The sequence below is a fragment of the Conger conger genome, chromosome 1, assembly GCF_963514075.1.
Source record: "Conger conger chromosome 1, fConCon1.1, whole genome shotgun sequence".
NCBI lineage: Eukaryota > Metazoa > Chordata > Actinopteri > Anguilliformes > Congridae > Conger > Conger conger.
In genome coordinates this window covers 30,965,133-30,985,209 of record NC_083760.1, presented here as the reverse complement: position 1 = coordinate 30,985,209, position 20,077 = coordinate 30,965,133, and the positions used below count along the sequence as shown (strand labels likewise).

Genomic DNA, 20,077 nt, shown 5'->3' with positions numbered 1-20,077 from the left:
TCTATATTATAGCTTCCTGTTCCCTTTCATCAATTACTGTAACATTATCTGGGCAGCGACCTATCCTACATATCTTAATAAACTACGTACAGTACAGAAGAAATACTTAAGGTTTATCTCCCACTCAAATAGATATGCACCATCCGCCCCCCTTTTTAAAAAATATAACATATTGCCGATTGAAAAAGTGAACACATACCAGATATGCATATTCATCCACAAATTCATGTATAGAAAACATGAACTTCCAGACACCCTTCAGAATCTATTTATTGCCACCTCCAATGTCCATTCACATCAAACGAGACACAGCAACAATAATCTACTCCTATCGCGCTCACAAACATCAAGACACCAGTATAATCTTTCCGTTAGAGGCCCAAAGCTGTGGAGTGAACTAAGCCCTCAACTGAGATCTATGTCCTCACATACTGTGTTTAAAAAACATTTGAAAAAATATCTAATGTCTACCTAAACTGCTACTCAATATTCATCTCAGTTATTTGTTTCTCTTCTTCTTGTATCATCCCATGTTTAGTCATCATCCTATGTTGTCTGTTTCTTCTTTCTTATATCATCTTATGTTTAATCATCATTCTATGTTGTCTATTTCTTCTTTCTTATATTACATTACATTACATTATTGGCATTTGGCAGACGCTCTTATCCAGAGCGACGTACAGTTGATTAGACTAAGCAGGAGACAATCCTCCCCTGGAGCAATGCAGGGTTAAGGGCCTTGCTCAAGGGTCCAGCGGCTGTGCGGATCTTATTGTGGCTACACCAGGATTAGACCCCCTGACCTTGCGTGTCCCAGTCCTTTACCTTAACCACTACGCTACAGGCCGCCCTACGTTATATCATCTTGTATTTAATTATCATCCTACGTTGTCTGTTTCTTCTTTCTCGTATCAACTGATGTTTAATCCTTAAACATTCTATTTTCTTTTCTTTCTCGTATCAGCCTATGTTGGATATGGATTGGCTACATTTTATTTTGCCCGCTAAATGTACTAAATGTAGTAAGTGTTGGCTAGGTGTGGAGCTCTGTACAAGCCTGTAAGGGCTTCGCTCCCACCTTGCACAGATTTGTACTAAAATTTGTGCTAAATAAATAAACCTAAACCTAAACCTAATTCAGTGTGCCATTGATCTTAAAGGTACAATAGGTAAGATTTTTGTGTTAAAACATTGTTACAAGACCATTGTAAATCCCTTCCTATCATTGAAAAAGGCTCACTGACATGTTGACTCACCCTCTGCCTGTGTTTATTGTCCTTAAATTCGGGTATCAAAATATGCAGTTGCTGGGCCAGCACTCTATTCCTAAAACATCGTATAGCTGTACAATAATTCAAGCTCAATGGTTGAAAATTGGTTCTAATTGCCATAGCCAATGGGGTTTCAACGTCAGTGCGTTCACAGAGAAGGGGTGGAATGAATGTGTTTGTTGCTCAATTCCTCTCTGCCCCTGGACCACTGAAAACAAAACATCTCCAAAATATCAATGACCCAGTGCTATATTTGACAGTAGGTATGATGTGCTTCTTTTTGTATGCATTCCATTTTGCCGCCAAACATGTCCCTTGCCAGATTGGAATGTTGTCTCTCCATTCTCACCAGCAGTTTTTTTCTACCTGCCTATCCTGTGTATGGACCTCTTTTGTGTACCCCAACCTCTGCTTTTTGGATTACCCTTCTGTTCTGTCTTTGATCACTCGCTACCAGACTTTTCTTTGTTGGAAATAGCCAATTTCACTTTGTTTTATTTTATTTACAATAATTGTTAGGGCTGCCAATTATTTTGGCTCCTGTGGTTTTCAGAAAAAATGTTAATACTAAATAATAAACATTGAAACCTAACAGTAAATGTATTGAAATAAAAGTATATAATTTTTCCTGTATGTTTGAACATAACAAATAGATCATTATACATTTTATTTATTAACCATTTTTATTAACCCAATCCACTCTGCCCCCTTGTAGTTGAGTCATTATTGTTGCGTTCATATTTATATCATACAAAAAACTGTGACATAATAAAACTGCAAAATGCCGATGCCAGAAAAAAAGACTCTCCGCTAGCGAGAACACCAGTTTGTTATTTGCAATGCAGGGCAATAAAAGAGCAGGCACTCCCATGCAACACTACTGGTTTACAACCTTGACCTAGTCTGTTTGTTTTGCAAATTATTCAATACAGACATATTTATGGACCCAAATATCCCATCTGGGTATGATGCTATAACTTTTTTCTGACTGATGTTGAAGTTTTGTCGTCCATTCAGCAATTTTCGAGAAAACTATGTTTTATACCAAAGTAAATGCTGTCTTGAACTATTTGTTATTGTTGTGTAAATGCATTGCTAGATCATTTCATAAAAAATGTATGTAAAATGGCATGCTTCTTGTATGGGCTTTGCTAACCTTTCCAACAAGGTATAATGTGTCATATTCTGGTGATGGACAGGTTTATGAATATCGCTGAGTTCGCATAGCAGGACTTGTTATACATGTAAACCTGTAATTGTACTGGCTAGTGACTTCTACATTCTCTGACATTTTAGTCATTTGGCAAACGCTTTTAATCCAAAGCGATTTACAAGTGCATAGGTTCTTCCACAAGTTAAAGCATCACATCCATAACTAGTAAAATACACATGAAGTGCTGTATACAACATACAGTCATCGTAAGTGCAATTTTTTAATATATATATATTTTTTGGGGTTAGACAAGAGGGATAGGGATATCAGAAAAGGGTGGGAAAATCAGGAGGGAGGACTAAGGTACATTTTGAAAAGGTGTGTTTTTAGTCTGCGTCGAATTAGGGGGAGGGACTCTGCTGTTCTGACAGTGGTAGGCAAGTCATTCCACCACTGAGGAACCAGAACCAGCTCAAGGTGCTCATAGTGAGGAAACCATAAGCCGACCAGAGCTGGCAGACCGGAGTGGTCTAGCTGGGGAGTAGGGAGTGATTAAGGATTGTATGTAAGGTGGGGCAGTCCCCTTAGCAGCCTGAAATGCCAACACTAGGGCCTTGAATCGGATGCGTGCGGCAATAGGAAGCCAGTGGAAGCCAATGAGGAGTGGGGTGACATGAGCCGACCTGGGCTGAGTGGTGATCAGGCGGGCTGCAGCGTTCTGGATCAGCTGGAGGGGCTTGATGGCACAAGCTGGGAGACTGGCGACTGGCGACTGGAGTAATCCAGGTGGGAAATGACTAGCGCCTGGACTAGAAGCTGGGTGGCTTTCTCTGTCAGGAGTTGACGGATACGGCGTATATTGTAGAGGAAGAACCTACAGGATCTGGCAGTGGAGGATACATGTGGAGCAGGGGTGAGGCAGTTATCAAGAGTCACCCCAAGATTCTTTGCCGTATGGGAGGAGGAAACTACAAAGTTCTCAACAGTCAGTGAGAGGTCGATTGTTGGAGAGGACTTAGCAGGGATGTAGAATTAATTAAATCATTAGTGTGCAGTAAAAAGTTGTTGAGAGATTGACACTTTTATAGGACTAGTGGAAATTGCCCTCTAGGGGGGACAAAGTAGAAAGGTTTAAGGGTGCAAATAATTCTGGAGCCCACAGTATGTACAGAAACATGTGCATGTATAAAACTGCTGGGTTGTGGTTTCACTTTTATTGGGCAAGGAAGTATAATTATGAGGTACAAAATAGACAAAAAAGTTATTCGACAACAGATAGGAACTTTATATTTATTTTTAGCACTGGAGGGTAAAAAAAACTCGCAATCCTAGCAGGAATATTTGTTTCTCTCAGATTAACAGGTCTCTAAGGTGCTAAATTCACAATTATCTGAGGTCTGCAGTTCCTGTAATTTGCATTGCAGCATATTGCAGTTCACACTGAACTGTCTGTACCATCTGAGTGGTTTGTTGACCAAGAGCGCAAACATAAAAGTGAAGTATGCCAGATGTTTTTGTCAAAATACTTGTGACATCAGCACAGGAGTCTTGCATGAAGTTGACTTTGAGATCTCAGAGCCATATTTACTAAGGAAGCAGTCGCAACAGTCATCTTAGTGCTAGGCTTAAACAAAAACCTGCAGAGTCAGACCTGGGTCAAATAGATACAGTAGTTACTTTGCCTGACTTTTATCAGTGGTAAAATGGCCTATTGTGTGATGCATTTGGAGTATTCTTCAGCTGCCGACATGGCCTCTACATCTCACAGTCACTAAAGCAGCTAGGGAAACTGAGACTTCCACTTAAGCTAATTAAATTTCACAATGTAATATGCCTGCGTACATCTCTCTCAAAGGAGTTCATCACCTTTTTCACAGACATCAGCCTGGGGGATGTGTGTTGAATCGAGTGTCAAATTAACCAGCTACCAGCTGTTTCAAAGCATAACTTGAGCTGGTCAAACCATGTTAAGCTCAGGGCTGGTCTGAACTGGTCAACCAGCTAAACCGTGTTAAGCTGGGAGCCAGTCTGAACTGGTGAACCAGCTAAACCATGTTGAGCTGGGAGCTGGTCTTAACTGGTCAACCAGCTACCAGCTGTTTCAAAACCTAGCTTGAGCTGTTATTTAAACAGGGTAGACTTGCCTTTAAGAAGATGTATTTATGTCTGTGTACGGTATGTTACTGACATTATGCTGCAAGTCTCAATGTTTTATCCAAAACAGGGACTTTTCCAAGTTTGGAAAACTTGCAGCTAAAGTGTTCTTCCCACACTGTCCGCTATCAGCCAAACTGTTCTGGCTGTCAGAGGAAGTCCGCCACTTCCTGATTGCTCTTGTTCTGTGTAAATGAAACGCTGCTTTGTATGCTGCACATCGCTGCGATTATAACTGAATTTCACCAAAGCAGGTCACAGTTGATATACCCCCAATTTTATTTCATTGATCAATTTCGATCAATCAAATTCTTAAAAGTAAATAATCAATCATCAATGAATCATTAGCATCCCTAGTCCAGTATTGTGGAGAGATGAACAAAGCAGTGGACGTCATGCTTTGTCAGTATTGTAATACTCTCAATACTCAAATAACTCTCATTTTGTAAGATAAGGTTTCATGGGTTCAGCTGTTGATCTTATCAGGGTAAGGGGGTAGAGACTGTAATCTTCGATGGAACAGGTGAGAGTGCCCTTGGCTCACTCACTGAACCCCACAAATAGGACAAATAGAGGTTGAGCGAAAAAGCAAGAAGTGGGCCTGCATGCTGTGGGCTGTAAGCTTTCCTGATAGAGCATAAGAGGATTATAAGTTTGCATTCCTGGCCACAGGAGTGTTGCTGGTAGAAAATATGCCTTTATAATGCTGGCCGGTCCAAGGCGCTGTAAAATGGAAAAGCAAGGGGGTGCCGAAAAAATATTTCACAGCCAAGAAAGACGAGATCAGGACTGCAGGAGGTTGAGGAATCATATCTTTACGCCTCTGCTTCAAGACCGCTCCAGGAGAGGAGTTTCAGTATGTACGCAGGCAGAGATTACAACTGCAACTGTGCAGTGTATGTACGCAGGCACACACACACACACACACACACACACACACACACACACACACAGATAATGGATAATACAGCAGCAGTGTGACGGTGACAATGACATTTTATTTCCTCCATTCTAATCTAACTCTCCTCAGTGTCCCTGATTAGACCAATTCACCCACACTAAACCAATACAGCCAGACTACCCATGACGTAATTCATCACCATAGCAATGTTACTTTTTGCCTTAATGTATGATGTGAAAATTACAATTTTTGTAAGATGTACCAACGGAAATGATCATTGCTCACATATACAGCAGGATCCAGAATTATAGGCACCCTTAATAAAAATAGAAAAAAGGTTGCTTATAATAAACAACATGGATAACGATCAAACATAAGGGGAAATTATGTACTTTTATTTCAATACATTTACTCTCATGTTTCAATGTTTTTTATTCAGTAATCTCATTTTTTCTGAAAATGGATCAAATCACAAAAGTGAAATTGGCAATGCGATTGTTACATTGCATTACATTACATTACGTGGCATTTAGCAGACACTCTTACCCAGAGCGACGTACAACAAAGTGCAAATCAATCACAAGAACAAGTGCAAAAGTAGACCTGAGAGGACAGTACAGTTCTGAGTCCTAGTGTAAACATACAGAAATTCAGAACCCTTGAAGAGTACAATCAACATTCAAACTAGCATACCACTGTTGGCAGCTAGAATAGCCAATAAAAACAACAATACCTATACAAGTAACGATATCCATACATAAGTGCCATTACGGTCTAAGGCTAATCACAGTGATTGTGAGTTGGGGAGGGAAAGGTGTAGCCTGAAGAGATGGGTCTTCAGTCTGCGCTTGAAGGAGGTCAGAGACACTGTTCTGACATTCACCGGGAGGTCATTCCACCACCGTGGGACCAGGACAGACAGCAGTTGTGAGCATGAAGTGCAGGTGTGGCGAAGGGGAGGCGCCAGACGGCACGAAGTGGCAGAACGGAGGGGTCTTGTTGGTGTATAGGTCTTGATAAGGGATTGAATATACTCAGGGGCTGATCCTTTAACTGCCTGGTATGCGAGCACCAAAGTTTTAAATTTGATGCGAGCCATAACAGGCAGCCAGTGGAGGTTGCTGAGCAGGGGGGTGACATGTGAATGTCTGGGAACATTGAATACCAGACGGGCTGCAGCATTCTGGATGAGTTGTAGGGGTCTGATGGCAGATGCTGGAAGGCCAGTCAGCAGAGAATTGCAATAGTCCAGGCGGGACAGGACCATTGCTTGAACAAGGAGCTGAGTGGAGTAGGTGGTGAGAAAGGGTCGGATTCTCCGGATGTTGTACAGGAAGAACCTGCACGCCCGGGTCACCGTAGCGATGTTCTTGGAGAAGGATAGCCTGTTGTCCATCACCACTCCAAGGTTTCTTGCACTAGGGGATGAGGTCACTGTGGTATCCCCTAGTGAGATGGAGAAATCAGAGAAGGGAGAGGTTAAAGCAGGGATGAAGATCACCTCCGTCTTATCTGGGTTGAGCTTTAGATGGTGGTTGCCCATCCAGCTCTGGATGCCTCTCAGGCAGGCGGAGATACGGGTAGAGACCTGTGTGTCTGATGGGGGGAAGGAGAGAAAGAGTTGGGTGTCATCGGCATAACAATGATAGGAGATGCCATGAGCAGAGATAACGGGGCCAAGGGATCTCGTGTAGATGGAGAAGAGGAGGGGTCCGAGGACTGAGCCCTGGGGGACTCCTGTAACAAGGGGGCGAGGGGTTGACACTCCTCCAGCCCAGGACACCTGGGAGGACCGGCCAGAGAGATAAGATTGGATCCACTCTAAGGCTGTGCCACAGATCCCTGTAGATGCCAGGGAGGCTAAGAGGATGGAGTGGTTGACTGTGTCGAACGCCGCAGAGAGGTCAAGAAGGATCAGGACAGAGGAGAGAGAGGTTGCTCGTGCAGCCTGAAGGGACTCGTTGACAGAGAGGAGTGCAGTCTCCGTCGAGTGGCCAGGTCTGAAGCCGGACTGGTGGGGGTCCAGCAGGTTATTCTGAGAGAGGAAGGAAGAGAGTTGGTTGGAGGTGGCTCGTTCAATGGATTTGGATAGAAAAGGAAGGAGAGATACCGGACGGTAGTTTTGAATGCAGGAGGGGTCAAGAGTGGGTTTCTTTAGGAGCGGGGTGATGTAGGCCCTCTTGAATGATGAGGGAAAGCAGCCAGAGGACAGAGAGGAGTTAACAAGGGAGGTGACAAATGGGAGGATGTCAGGCGTGATTGCCTGAAAGAGGTTTGAGGGGATGGGGTCCAGGGCACAAGTAGTAGGGCGGTGGGAGAGCAGGAGGTGAGACACATCAGCATCTGTAAGGGGACAGAAAGAGGAGAAACAGGGGGCAGATACAGAAATGGAGGCAGGCATAGAAGTGGTGGTGGTCGCGAAGGTGCTGCAGATATCTGCAACCTTCTCGTCAAAAAATACCGCAAAGTCATCAGCAGTGAGCGAGGACTGAGATGGTGGGGGAGGTGTGCTGAGGAGAGAGGAGAAAATGGAGAACAGTTGACGAGGGTTAGTGGAGTTCTGGATTTTTGTTTGGTAGTAATTTCTTTTGGCAGTGGTGATAGCGGAGGAGAATTCCGCCTGGAGAGACTGGTATTTAATCATAGTCTAAAGGAACTAAATTGTATCATTCCTTCACTTCCTGTTTCACTCGAGTATATAAAACATAGTAACAAGCATACAAAATCCCATCAACATGAACATGGGAACAGCCAAAGAACTGTCAATTCAGGAGACAGATGGTAATTGACAATCACAAGTCAGGTAATGTGTATAAAAAAACCTCCAGAAATGGTTAAACCATACCACTTAACTGCAACTGCATATTATCCCCATGGACTGGAAGGAAGATGGTGAGGGAGGCCACTGGCAGAGAATATACTCATTTTAAATGCACAAGAAATGAAAGCATACAAACTTCTTGCATTTGGGTTGGATTGAAATAACTCAATTGTTCTCATTCATTGTTGCCTAAGTTGTCTCACATGGAGCTCTCTAAATTCACACATAATTCCACTTTTCCTGACAAACAGCAATTTGGAAACACCTGGCACAAGGGATGTCAAATGTAGAAGTGTGCTGCAACATCATAGAAGACCTGGGTGAAATATGCAATTGTTATGGATTCAAGAACCTTTCTACGCTTTACTGAGCTTTTCCGGTGTATTGTAACCTATGAAATACTTTCAAAAAGAGCAAACCCGGCCTTCTGAGTTCAGGCAAGTGAACTGAGCACAGAAAGCTATTAGAATCCAAAACAATTATGTATCTGAGCCAGGTCTAGTGTTGATGAGCGAAGATGAACCATTCAGTATTGGTCTGCTGTCCACATTCCTTAATTAAATTAAATTTAGCTTATAATAGAGATGGCAACTGCTTTGCAGATGGGATCTGGTTATGTCACACCTCACAAACATAGACAGATTCTTTAATGGGTTGAAATTGCTCTCCTTCCATCTGGCACCAAAGCATTCTGGAGGCCGGGGCTGCTCTGTGCTCTGAAAGCACAACTCATCCCTCTGTAGACTGAAGCCTTGTAGGCAGCTCCACCAGGTCTCCCTGCTGTGGCGGCTTGGCGGGATGCTCACAAACGCAAACAGGAGAAAACAAGAAAAGATGCGGCGCTTCAGAGCAGAAATGGTCAAGAGGAGATGAGATTCTCACCCCCTCCCGACTCTGATGTATCGCTGCATGTCCCAACCACTCTCTCCAAACACCCTTAACTCGTCAATTGCTGAGGGTGGAGAACTCATGTGGAGTATGGCTTTTTTTGTTACATTGCTGCCTATTTGTCACTTTGTGGGTTTGTGGAGGTTGTAGAACATTTCACACTTACACTCTCACATATACACTACATGTGTTCTCATCTGTAGGGCAAGTTATTCTATATAGAAAATATCAGTGACAGATAGTTGGTCTCTGTGGTGTATTCAAGTGAAATGTCAAACCTGCTCTTGGGTTATTCATTTAACCTGAACCAAAACTCTCAGACATTATTTCATAATGCGGAACAGGTGTGACTCACAATCTCCAAGATAGACGTATGCATCTATATAATTCTCCAAGGGATGAATGTCATGCTAATTGAATTAATGTGACCTGGTGAGCACATCAGAATATAATAAATAAAAGTTTTTGGCACTGGCTGCTATTCTGGGGCCCTCTGCTCTGAATATTCCTGTTCTGATGTCAGACCGTTCTGAATGAAGCTCAATATTACTTTCAGCACACTTACGTAGTTTCAACCAATTTTGTATAATTATGGTGATAAAATGAGTAGGCTAGTTACTAAATATAAAAAGAATCCAGAGATTATTTGGTAGGATATGTACGTCATTTATAAATCAGTAGTTTCTAAGGCCTTATTTCTAAGGATTGTGCTTTTGTATATTCCTTGGTGTTACTTTTAGAGGTATTTTTGCAAAAGAAAAGTTCAAATTGATTTCAAGTTCTAATGAGATATATTGTATGGGAAATTAGCATTTTCTTCTGAGTCAGAGTCCAACATGGAAAAGCTCCCGAGAGCTTTTACAGCGAAACTGCTGCATTAATATTGGTTAACTGTAACAGGGCCCAGACCTGCACTCTCATTCTTTCTCATTGTACTGACCTGCATTGTAACTGAGAAGCCATGATTGGATGATCCTTGGTGGTTTGATGGTTAGTGAGGGGACTACCACCTGGTTTCAAGTTACAATCTGACTGAACACCCATCCATTGTTGAGTATCATCTGTCCTTTGCCCCCATCTGGGGTCGGAGTTAAGGGCAGGGCGTTGGCACCTGCCTGTCGCTATGCAGATACATTTGCTGGTGTTTTACATGTACAACACTGCCGCAATCCCACAAACTGCAGAGTTAATGCCACACCAAGTGCTTGGCAACAGTACAATTTTTTCTTCAATTCAATTTAAATTCAATTTGAGAGCTGTCACAAAGAAGCTTTTCAGAGAAACTTATTTAAAGTTTCCTGATCAAGCTGCGTTTGTCATATGGCTAGAAACACTCTGAATCCGTTCGTTTCATTCCAGAGCACTCACAGATGTGCCCGCTTTCAAAGTTCTTTTATAAGGGGACAAAAAAGGAAGCGTTTTACGCTTACTAAGTTAAACACACGATAATTAAAGACCCACAAGCACACCTGCACTAAACAGATTATGAGCGGCACACCTTTTTTTAAATCTCACCAAGCCGAAGACACGGAGGGAAAGAGCAGAGCGGGCTCCTTCCCAAGGACGATCCAAACCGATCCCCACAACCGATTCTGATGGATGGTGCCCGAGCTGCAAAATGATAGCCTATTATTTTACTTTGCATTGAATAAATGAAAACGGTACTTGAGAGCGCAGGTTGGTGCAGAATGGCAGGAATGAGGGAATGGGAAAAACAGAGAATGTAAAGCCTCAGCTGTGCCTTTCACATCTCAGGATATAAGTCTATTAAAAGAAAAACGACCTGGAAGAGAAAGGCTCATAGGCCTCTCCTGGATGGATATGCATTCCTGTTGTTGACAAAATGAGAATGTTTGATATATAGAAAGCAAACTGCCTCCATCATTGTGTGAAGACTTGAAGACTTATCTTACTTTGATATATTTTGATATATTTGACCCCACTGTAATTGGGGGATATATGCTGTTCAATATTGCTGTTTAGTGAAGGTGTTGCCAAGCTAAGAAAAGCATAATAGTATCTGGCTATACTTTTGTTCACTTTTATTTATTATAGTGAGCATGGCAGGCAAACTATAGGAGAGACATCATTGTCTGTCGTATAAGTTGAATCACCCCGGAGGGTGAGAGCAATACGTTTTCCCTGTCCTTGGATAGAGCCAGAAGGAGGTGTCACAAGCCACAAAGTGCATCATGCATTAAATCTTGTAATAAAGTAATTGTAAATGTAATTTCATGTAAAGAGAGGTCAGCCATAGCAATGAAGGCCTAAGCTATGATGTCTACAGCCTATGTATAGCACACACCATTTAGACACACCATACGAACATGTCAGAGCACTTATGAAATCCTACTAACAAAGTAACCTATGAAAACTTTGATGAATCCCACATTGTGTAAACGCATTTCTAAATGCTTTACAATGAAATTTATTCGGCTCATGTTTGATAAATGAGGCTCAACGTGTCTGTGTATTTTTTTGCTCAATGTTTTTGTCATTATCAAAAACACCCTCTCTTTTCACTCTCCTTCTTATCTGTTGTTTGACAGACCAGCAGTATTCATGGTGCTCATCTCAGCACTTCGATGAAGACAGATACTCTTCCCCGCCACCTAGGAACATGAAGGGTCTATCCGGCAGCCGTACCCAACCCCAGATCACCTCCGGGCACACCTGCGGCTTGCCAGAGTGCGAGCACGCCCACGACTACGGCCACCATGGCCCCGACCCTCGGCCGTCCTACCTTCTCAGCCCCACGGAGAGCTGCCCAGCGGAGCACCACCGCTGCTCCCCCCGGAGCTCCATCCACTCCGAGTGCATGATGCTGCCCGTCACCGTCTCCACCGACCACGTCTCCAGCAGCACCTTTCCCAGGATGCACTACAGCTCCCACTACGATGGGCCGCGGGACGACTGCGTCGTCTCGCACGTGTCCGGCGGCGGGGGGGGAGGGGGCGGGGGCGGCGGGAAGATGAACCGCATTCCCGCCAACCTGCTGGACCAGTTCGAGAAGCAGCTTCCTCTCCACCGCGACGGCTTCCACACGCTGCAGTACCAGCGCACCTCCACCACCGAGCAGCGCAGCGAGAGCCCCGGAAGGATCCGCCACCTGGTGCACTCGGTCCAGAAGCTCTTCACCAAGTCGCACTCGCTGGAGGGCTCGTCCAAGACCAACGTCAACGGCAACAGCCACCACCATGGCCACCACCACCATGGCCACCAAAAGCACAGCAAGAGGAGCAAGAGCAAGGAGCGCAAAGCCGACGGCAAGCACCGGCCGGCCACCGGTTGGTGGAGCTCCGACGACAACCTGGACAGCGACAGCACGTACCGGACGCCCAGCGTCATGAGCCGGCACTACGCCGACCACGTCGTTGGCCACTGCTACCCCGAGTCCATGCAGAGCCAGTTCGGGGACCTCACGCTCAAGACCTCCAAGAGCAACAACGACGTCAAGTGCTCTGCCTGCGAAGGCCTGGCGCCGGCGGCCCCAGAGGGGAAGTTCATGAAAAGGAGCTCCTGGTCCACACTCACCGTGAGCCAGGCCAAGGAGGCGTACCGCAAATCCTCTTTAAACCTGGAGAAGCCCATGATGCCCCAGGACCTGAAGCCATCCCTGAGGCCCTGCCATTACCTGCAGGTGAGTCGGCTGGTTTTGGATGTTTAATTTCGGTTGATGTTTGCAAAAGAGATAAAGCCGGGTATTGATTTAGGCCTTGATTCAAACAAGATTTGTCCTTACCTTTGACGTACAAACAGATGCAAATTTACGATGTTGTTTTACAAACAGTACAAATTAGGAGGCTGTTTGAGTGTTTAATGCCAACTCCCAACAGAGTACACAAAGACGCTCATTTTTGTTCAGCATGCATTACGACTTAGAGTTGTGGAAAATTTGAGAACTTTCAGAGAAAACTATCCCAAAAGAACTAGCCAGGTTTCAACCAGTGATTAGTGACCCCACTATGTAGGTGCTTGACATAACAAATTTGAATAGTACAGTAGTGAGAGACCTATGCAGTACAAACAGGCCAAAGTTAAGTTCCTATTCATCTGCATGTAAGAAAATTGTGCTATGATTCTGTGGGCGATGATGACTTTGAAACCAGCAGCACAGCAGGAAGAATCGATGACTGTTTTAACACTGCGAAAGGTGTGGAGGGGGGACAGAAAGGGCCTTGAAATCCATGCATATTTTTCCTTATGTCAGCTGAATGCTTTGGTGGGATAATCATTGCTGGCGGGTAATGTAACCACTCATCCTATATTCACAATGGTCTTTCTTGGGAACCAATTGTGGTTTGAATAGTGGGAGCTTTACAAAATTATTAGCTCGTACGGATTGTATAGCTAATCATTGTTTTTGTTTTTTTTAAGCAATAATGCTGACTGTCCAACAACTGTGCTGGAAGCAGCAGTCGTAGTCAGTCAGGGGCAAGCATGTTTATACAGAACAAAATGTTTTTTTGGGTCACTAACAATGTGATAACCTATGAAGTCAGACCTGGTTCCATTTTCTGTAAGTGGATGCAGCAACTTTTAACATTTCAGCACTTTAAATAATTGTTTTTGTAGAGGGGTGCTTATCCATTCATAAAACTTGTATATGTGTTTTCCTTTGGTTCACTGGATAGTATCTCCTTTTAAAATGCTTTGAGATGATTTAGGAGAAGCAGAAAAAGGTGTATTAAGCTGTCTCTGTCCATACACAACAGGTGTGCATTTCCCAAACAATGACAAAAATCGCTGCTCCTTAGAGAAATAACCAACATAGTCTTAACTGTTCCTCAAAACCGTAGAGACCATGCCACAAAACGGCACCACTGTGGTTTGCATCAAAAGTGTTAAAATTTCTCCAAAGACTAACTTGTGCTGACAGAGGGTCCCTAAACACAGTGTCATGAAAGAAGATGACAATTATAATGGGATGTGTTTTGACCCTACCAAAATGATGTGTGTTAATTTAGGATAAAACAATTATGAGTAGTTCTATAAAATGGAAGTTCTGTTTGCTAAATGGGCTCAGTTGGCTCAGCCCCAGTCAGTCTTACAAAGCGGAGAGAAAGGTAGATCTGCTTATGAAGGATAATTGGTAACTTTGCTGGAACTACATCCTTTGAATTCTTCAAACCATTGTAGGCCTATTAAGTGCAGAAAATAACTTTCTAGCTTAAGCTGTACTTCCTGTTTGTATCACGGAAAAGATTTTTAAAAACTAAACAAAAAAAAAAGTAATTCATAATTTATCCGTGTTAAGCAATTTGTGTTATGTGTATGAATCTTTAGTATTCTTTAACCATTATGTTTGCTGATATAGTTTTTTAAGAATGCATATTTAGGAACTCCCCTATGATATACTTCTTATATACTAGCCAAGCCTAGTTTTTAACCTAAGAACACAATAGGCCTCTGCTAAATGTGGCTACCACTTCCATAAATACCACACCTATAAACACAAAAATGCCTCAAAACAAGTTCTTGTTGTAACAAACAGATCCACTGAAAAAAGTGTTGTTGAGGCACCTTTATTTACATTACATTACATTACAGGCATTTAGCAGATGCTCTTATCCAGAGCGACGTACAATGAAGTGCAAATTGAACACAGGGACAAGTGTGATGAGGACCCTAGAGGAAATTATGGTTCCGAGTCCTCGTGTGACCACTTAGATACAATTTGAACCCTTGAAGACTACCTCAACTTACGAACTAGCATACCACCGTTGGCAGCTAGAATACCCCTTTGTCTATTTATAAAATTTATAAAATAGACAAAGTTGCTTTCCTTTATACTTTCCTCATTGGAGTCAAGCCGTAGGGATTGATTATGTAATCAGGAGGAACTACTGTATAGTAGAGAGCTGTAGTCCCAACCACACAACATTGCGATGGTGTTTGTGACTGTTCGACCAAAGGAATAGAGATGGGCAGTTTGTGAATGAAAGATTTGTTCCTTTGGCTCTCTCGCCAAGCACTGAGATCTGCCCAACCCGCTCCCACTTCGCCTCCTTAGCCAAAATTTTTAGATTTTAGATTAACATTAACTGAAGCTCCTGACCCGTATCTACATGATTGTATGCATTGCACTGCTGCCACACAATTGGCTGATTAGATAATCACATGAATAAGTAGGTGTGATAAAGCGAAAATGTTCCTAATAAAGTGCTCAGTGAGTGTACAGCAGTGTAATGCATACAATCATGTAGATACGGGTCAGACAGGGTGGTTTGAGTATCTCAGAAACTGCTGGAATTTTCCTGGAATTTTCACGCACAACAGTCTCAGAGAGTTTGCAGAGAATGCTGTGAAAATAAAAAACATCCAGTGAGCAGCAGTTCTGTGGACAGAAATGCCTTTTTAATGAGAGAGGTCCGATGAGAAAGGCCAGACTGATCAACGCTGACAGGAAGGTGACAGTAATGCAAATAACAGCACATTACAACAGTGGTATGCAGCATCTCTGAACACAGAACACATCCAACCTCTAAGTGGATAGGCTACAGCAGCAGAAGGTCAAATCATCTAAAAAATTTGTAGAATAAATATAAAGTGCTCACTGAGTATATATAACTTTGTGTTGTCTCAAGGAGGTGGTCTCTCAAATAAGTAGCTAACAGCCAGTAGGCATTCAAGAAATCATCGACTGCTACAGCTGCTTATAAACACAAGAAACAACCAAACGTTGTTGGAACGTACTGAATATGAACGTACTGAATTCAAAGGCAAATCACAGTTTGGCTTGCTTGCAGTTTGTGTTTGTAATGAAAGGATACAATCTAAATCTAAAGTACTGCCAACAAGAAAAAAGTGTGACAAGTGCTGTACACTGGCATTGTTTGAGCCACCATTGTTGTGATCTTCAAGAGCATGATGATGACCACCAGAGATTTTTAAAAAAAGATTGACCACCGTTCAGCAATCAAGTGTTACACCATCCTGTCTCACTTTAACTTGCCTCTATGATGAAATTATGTGCAATTTATATGCCTTTGGGGATGACAATATGCAAGAAAACTTCTCTGTCAATTTGTAGAGTGACAGAAATACTTTTTTATATGCAGCACCATCTGAACGGGACACTGAGGTATTATGAATGACTGCTTATTCTTTCTTTAGACGAGTGCACCGGGTAAGTTTCTGATATACCCAATGGCAGCTGAGAGCACATTTAATGTGCACGAACAACTTTTTTTCCCATTGAACAGAACAAGAGATCATCTCTCGCATCTGGATTTAGTCCACTTCCCTGCATGCGTTGAGCTGCCCTTAGCTATGCCCTTCATGCATTACACCGTTCAGCAGGTAGGCTGCAGATATGGAGACACTGAAATTGCGACTAGCCTCGCTTATTGTTTTTCAAAGACTTGCTCTCCACGGTCAACAATAGGCAACCACATGAACTGCAAATGGAACTGTGTCAGCTACAGGGCCAAATGTTTTTTTTCCCCAGTCTGCGGGGGAGAATGGGGAGCCGGCAATCGACTTTTTGGAAACTCATTTCATTTCTCAAATGTGCGAGTTTGCTCTCTCCCTGGCAAGTGCTTTTGGGAGCACATACGCTTGGTAAAGCAATTTCTCAACAATGGAGAGCATACGCTATGTGTAGGTGTGAGTTTAGTGTGAGGTGTGTGCGTGGGTATATTTGTGGTCTGGCACCATCGTAGTCGTATCATAAATTTCTTGGTCCCTGCTGCCACCAAAGCTGCACATCGCTGGATTAGCCTGTGCTTTGTAAAGTGCCTTTACTGACGAAGCCTCTCTGTTCTTCAAATAAGTTGTGTATTGTTTTCAAAATTACATGGGGCCAATACACTTTCACAAGGCTAGGCTTTTTAAATGTGCTGAATTTGAATTCAAATACTTCACTGATACAGGATAAGGTGGCAGGAACAAAAAATGATGTTTTACTGATTTTGTAAATTATTCACATAGCAGGTAGATTTAAAAAGTTAAATGATTGGGAAGATCAAGATTCTTCGAGTACCACAAATCAGACTGTAAAACTGAGACAGTGGTGGCGGATGACATTTTACAAGAGGAATTACATTTGTGGCCATGGTAAACACATCCTCTTCTAAAAATAGTGGGCTTTCAGTCACAGAAGTCATTTTAGTCAATAGGATCTATCTTCTTCTGATAATGATGTATGTTCAGGAAAGAGCAGTGCTGGAAATGTTTTCAGATATAAATGACCAAAGAGTTTCTGAAAGTGAGATAGTGGAACTAATATTAGTCAACGTTAGTCAAACAACATTAGTCAAAGCGGGTTTATTTACTTCATTAATTCATTTCCATTGTAAAAGTTTCAATCAGTATGGTTACATGATATACTGTGGGAAAGCCTTAAAACTCACAGTTCCATCTGTAAATCTATTTTACAATGCCATTGCTTTAGCGACAATGGTTTCTTATTTTATAGCAAGTGGGTGTGAGGGGGTGGGGACACAGGACCAGACCCGACCGAATAGGGAATCTTCAAGTTACCCACAGAATGTGTCATAACCACTAAGATAATCTAGGGTTCTCCCCAATATAATATAGGGAAACCACTAGAGGGGAAAGGGGAAAAACTGAAAACAGGACAGAAACACCAACTAAAAAAGTACTGAAAACCTGGTACACGAGTCTATTTTGACTTAATAGATGGAAGAAAAATAATAAAGAAAACCTGATACGGTTACCCGAATACGGGGTGATACGCCTTTAAGTCTCTAATGAAATACCAGCCTTGAAGGCTACCTCTACCTGGCTCAGTGTCTGAAACACAATGGGTCTCATTCATGAAACGTGAGCTGAACGAATTTGTGTGTAAAATGCGAGTAGAGGGAAATTTACGGGTTTTTGGCATTCATCAATATTTTAGTATTTTAGCTCCGATCTTTTCGTAGCTACTAACAAAATCTACACCTGCTGCTGACCACGCGTAGTGCTTGTGTAAATTCAAGAATGCACATAAATAATGCTTGTCACTCTTGGAAATTTACGTTTTTATTCATATTGCGCTCTGTTATGTAAACAATACGCAGCTGCCTTTGAAACACGTGATATGAACATGACAATTAAAAATATAATACATTTAGTTAAATTAGTTGGCAATTAGCAGGTTTAAGATCCAGATTAGGTTCATGATTGTGAATTATCTATGAAAATCAACTCAATAGATTACACATTCTTTGTGATGCATTTGCTTACATAAACCGGAAAAACTTTCATTCCGTTAATGTGCAACTGATCTGTGAGGCACACGCTGCTACTCATGCCGTTGTGGAGCGCACAAACGGGGTCTTGAAGGCAAGATGGATCTGCCTGGACAATAAAGGTGGTACCCTTCTTTATGCACCCATGAAGGTGTGCAAAATAATATTAGCCTGCTGTGTCCTGCACAATGTGGCCATTAAACAGGGCCTTCCCCTGCCTGAAGTCCCCAATGCAGAGGAACGACTGCCTCCGGAACCAGCTCTTGGGCCTCGAGATGCGGCTGCTATACAGACACGCCAGCGACTTGTAGAGCAATTTAAGGTAAGTGTTGCTAAGACTGAATAAGCTGTGCACATTTTAGGCCGACAAGCTTTGCAAAAAGTTAGTTTCATTTGTATTTTGTTTTATATTTATATACAACATCCTGTTTCAGTAGGCTACCTCAGTTCATTTTCAGGTCATGCTCTTTAAAATGTATACAAATAGGCTATATTTAATTATCAGAGTAAAAGAGAGTAGCTTGATTATCTTGTAGTAAATACGTGTTTTCCCAGGATAAACACAGACATCACACAATACTGACAACATAACACTTTATTGTTGAGGACGCAAAAGTGCCTTGCAGATTTCCTTCAAGCTGGTGTTAATTTCTTGGAGGGACGTGTTGATTTGGTTGACTGCTGTAAGTAGACTTTCTTGATTCCTCAGGACCTCATCCGTAAGGACAGCCGGATCACCTCTTCGGCCTCGGTACCTGGGTGCAGCAGGAGCAGCAGCGGCGGCAGCAGGTGGTGGAGCCACATCATGGGAGGAACACTCGCCAGCTAGAAAATATGAGACAACGTTAGTTTTTTTTCGTTTTATGTGTGGCTCTTTTTTCATTTGAAAGAAACATTAAATAAATCTTATTTGAAAAATGTTTAATTTACGTTGGCTGCAGACTGACTTATTTTTACATTACATTACGTTACATTACGTGGCATTTAGCAGACGCTCTTATCCAGAGCGACGTACAACAAAGTGCAAATCAAACACAAGAACACGTGCAAAAGTGGACCTGAGAGGACAGTACAGTTCCGAGTCCTAGTGTAAACATACAGAAATTCAGAACCCTTGAAGAGTTGTTTGGAGCTGTACAGTATAAAACAGAGCTTTAGGCTATTAAGATTCAAATAATTTGAAGACGATGCATACAAAACTGCAGTGGGCTATACGTTATCCGTATCCTTTCTTGAAATGAATGTTAAATAGCTCTACATTCCGACACTGATATCCATTACGCACCATATCGCACAATATAACATTACTGGTTTCCCGTTTCCACTTCATTCAATCCGAAGAGAAACCCCCACAAATGTTCCGTTTGTTTGGTGGGACTGTACGACCTAGGTTAAACTATACTAACCACTAAGCTATCAGTGATGGTTTTCAGAATGTATTATGATACAACAATTATCACCTTACCATCTGGGTTTGATGTTGTCTCCAGTGGAGGCATGTCGGTGTCTCCGTCAGGTATAATTCCTGACAGAGAGGTCTCCCCAATAATGCCAGCGATGCGCTCGTCAGCAGGTGATATTTGTGCCTGTGAGCCTCCTCCTCCTGTGGCTGATGCATATTTTTTTTTTGTGCGCTTATGCGTTTCTTTGCCTCCAGTTTCATGTCAAACCATTTACGTTTAACCTCGGATA

At 42.5% G+C, this 20,077-nt stretch overlaps 1 protein-coding gene across 1 annotated transcript in view; it reads left to right on the top strand.

The window, feature by feature from the left end:
• Positions 1-3,088: 3,088 nt before the first annotated feature.
• Positions 3,089-20,077, top strand: part of dlgap2a (discs, large (Drosophila) homolog-associated protein 2a) — a 78,527-nt gene continuing 61,538 nt past the window's right edge. The window contains exons 1-3 of the mRNA XM_061243988.1: positions 3,089-3,122; positions 4,056-4,079; positions 11,738-12,828. Of these exons, the coding sequence (XP_061099972.1) occupies positions 3,098-3,122; positions 4,056-4,079; positions 11,738-12,828 (1,140 nt within the window). The 5' untranslated portion in view covers positions 3,089-3,097. The remainder of the gene's footprint in view (positions 3,123-4,055; positions 4,080-11,737; positions 12,829-20,077) is intronic.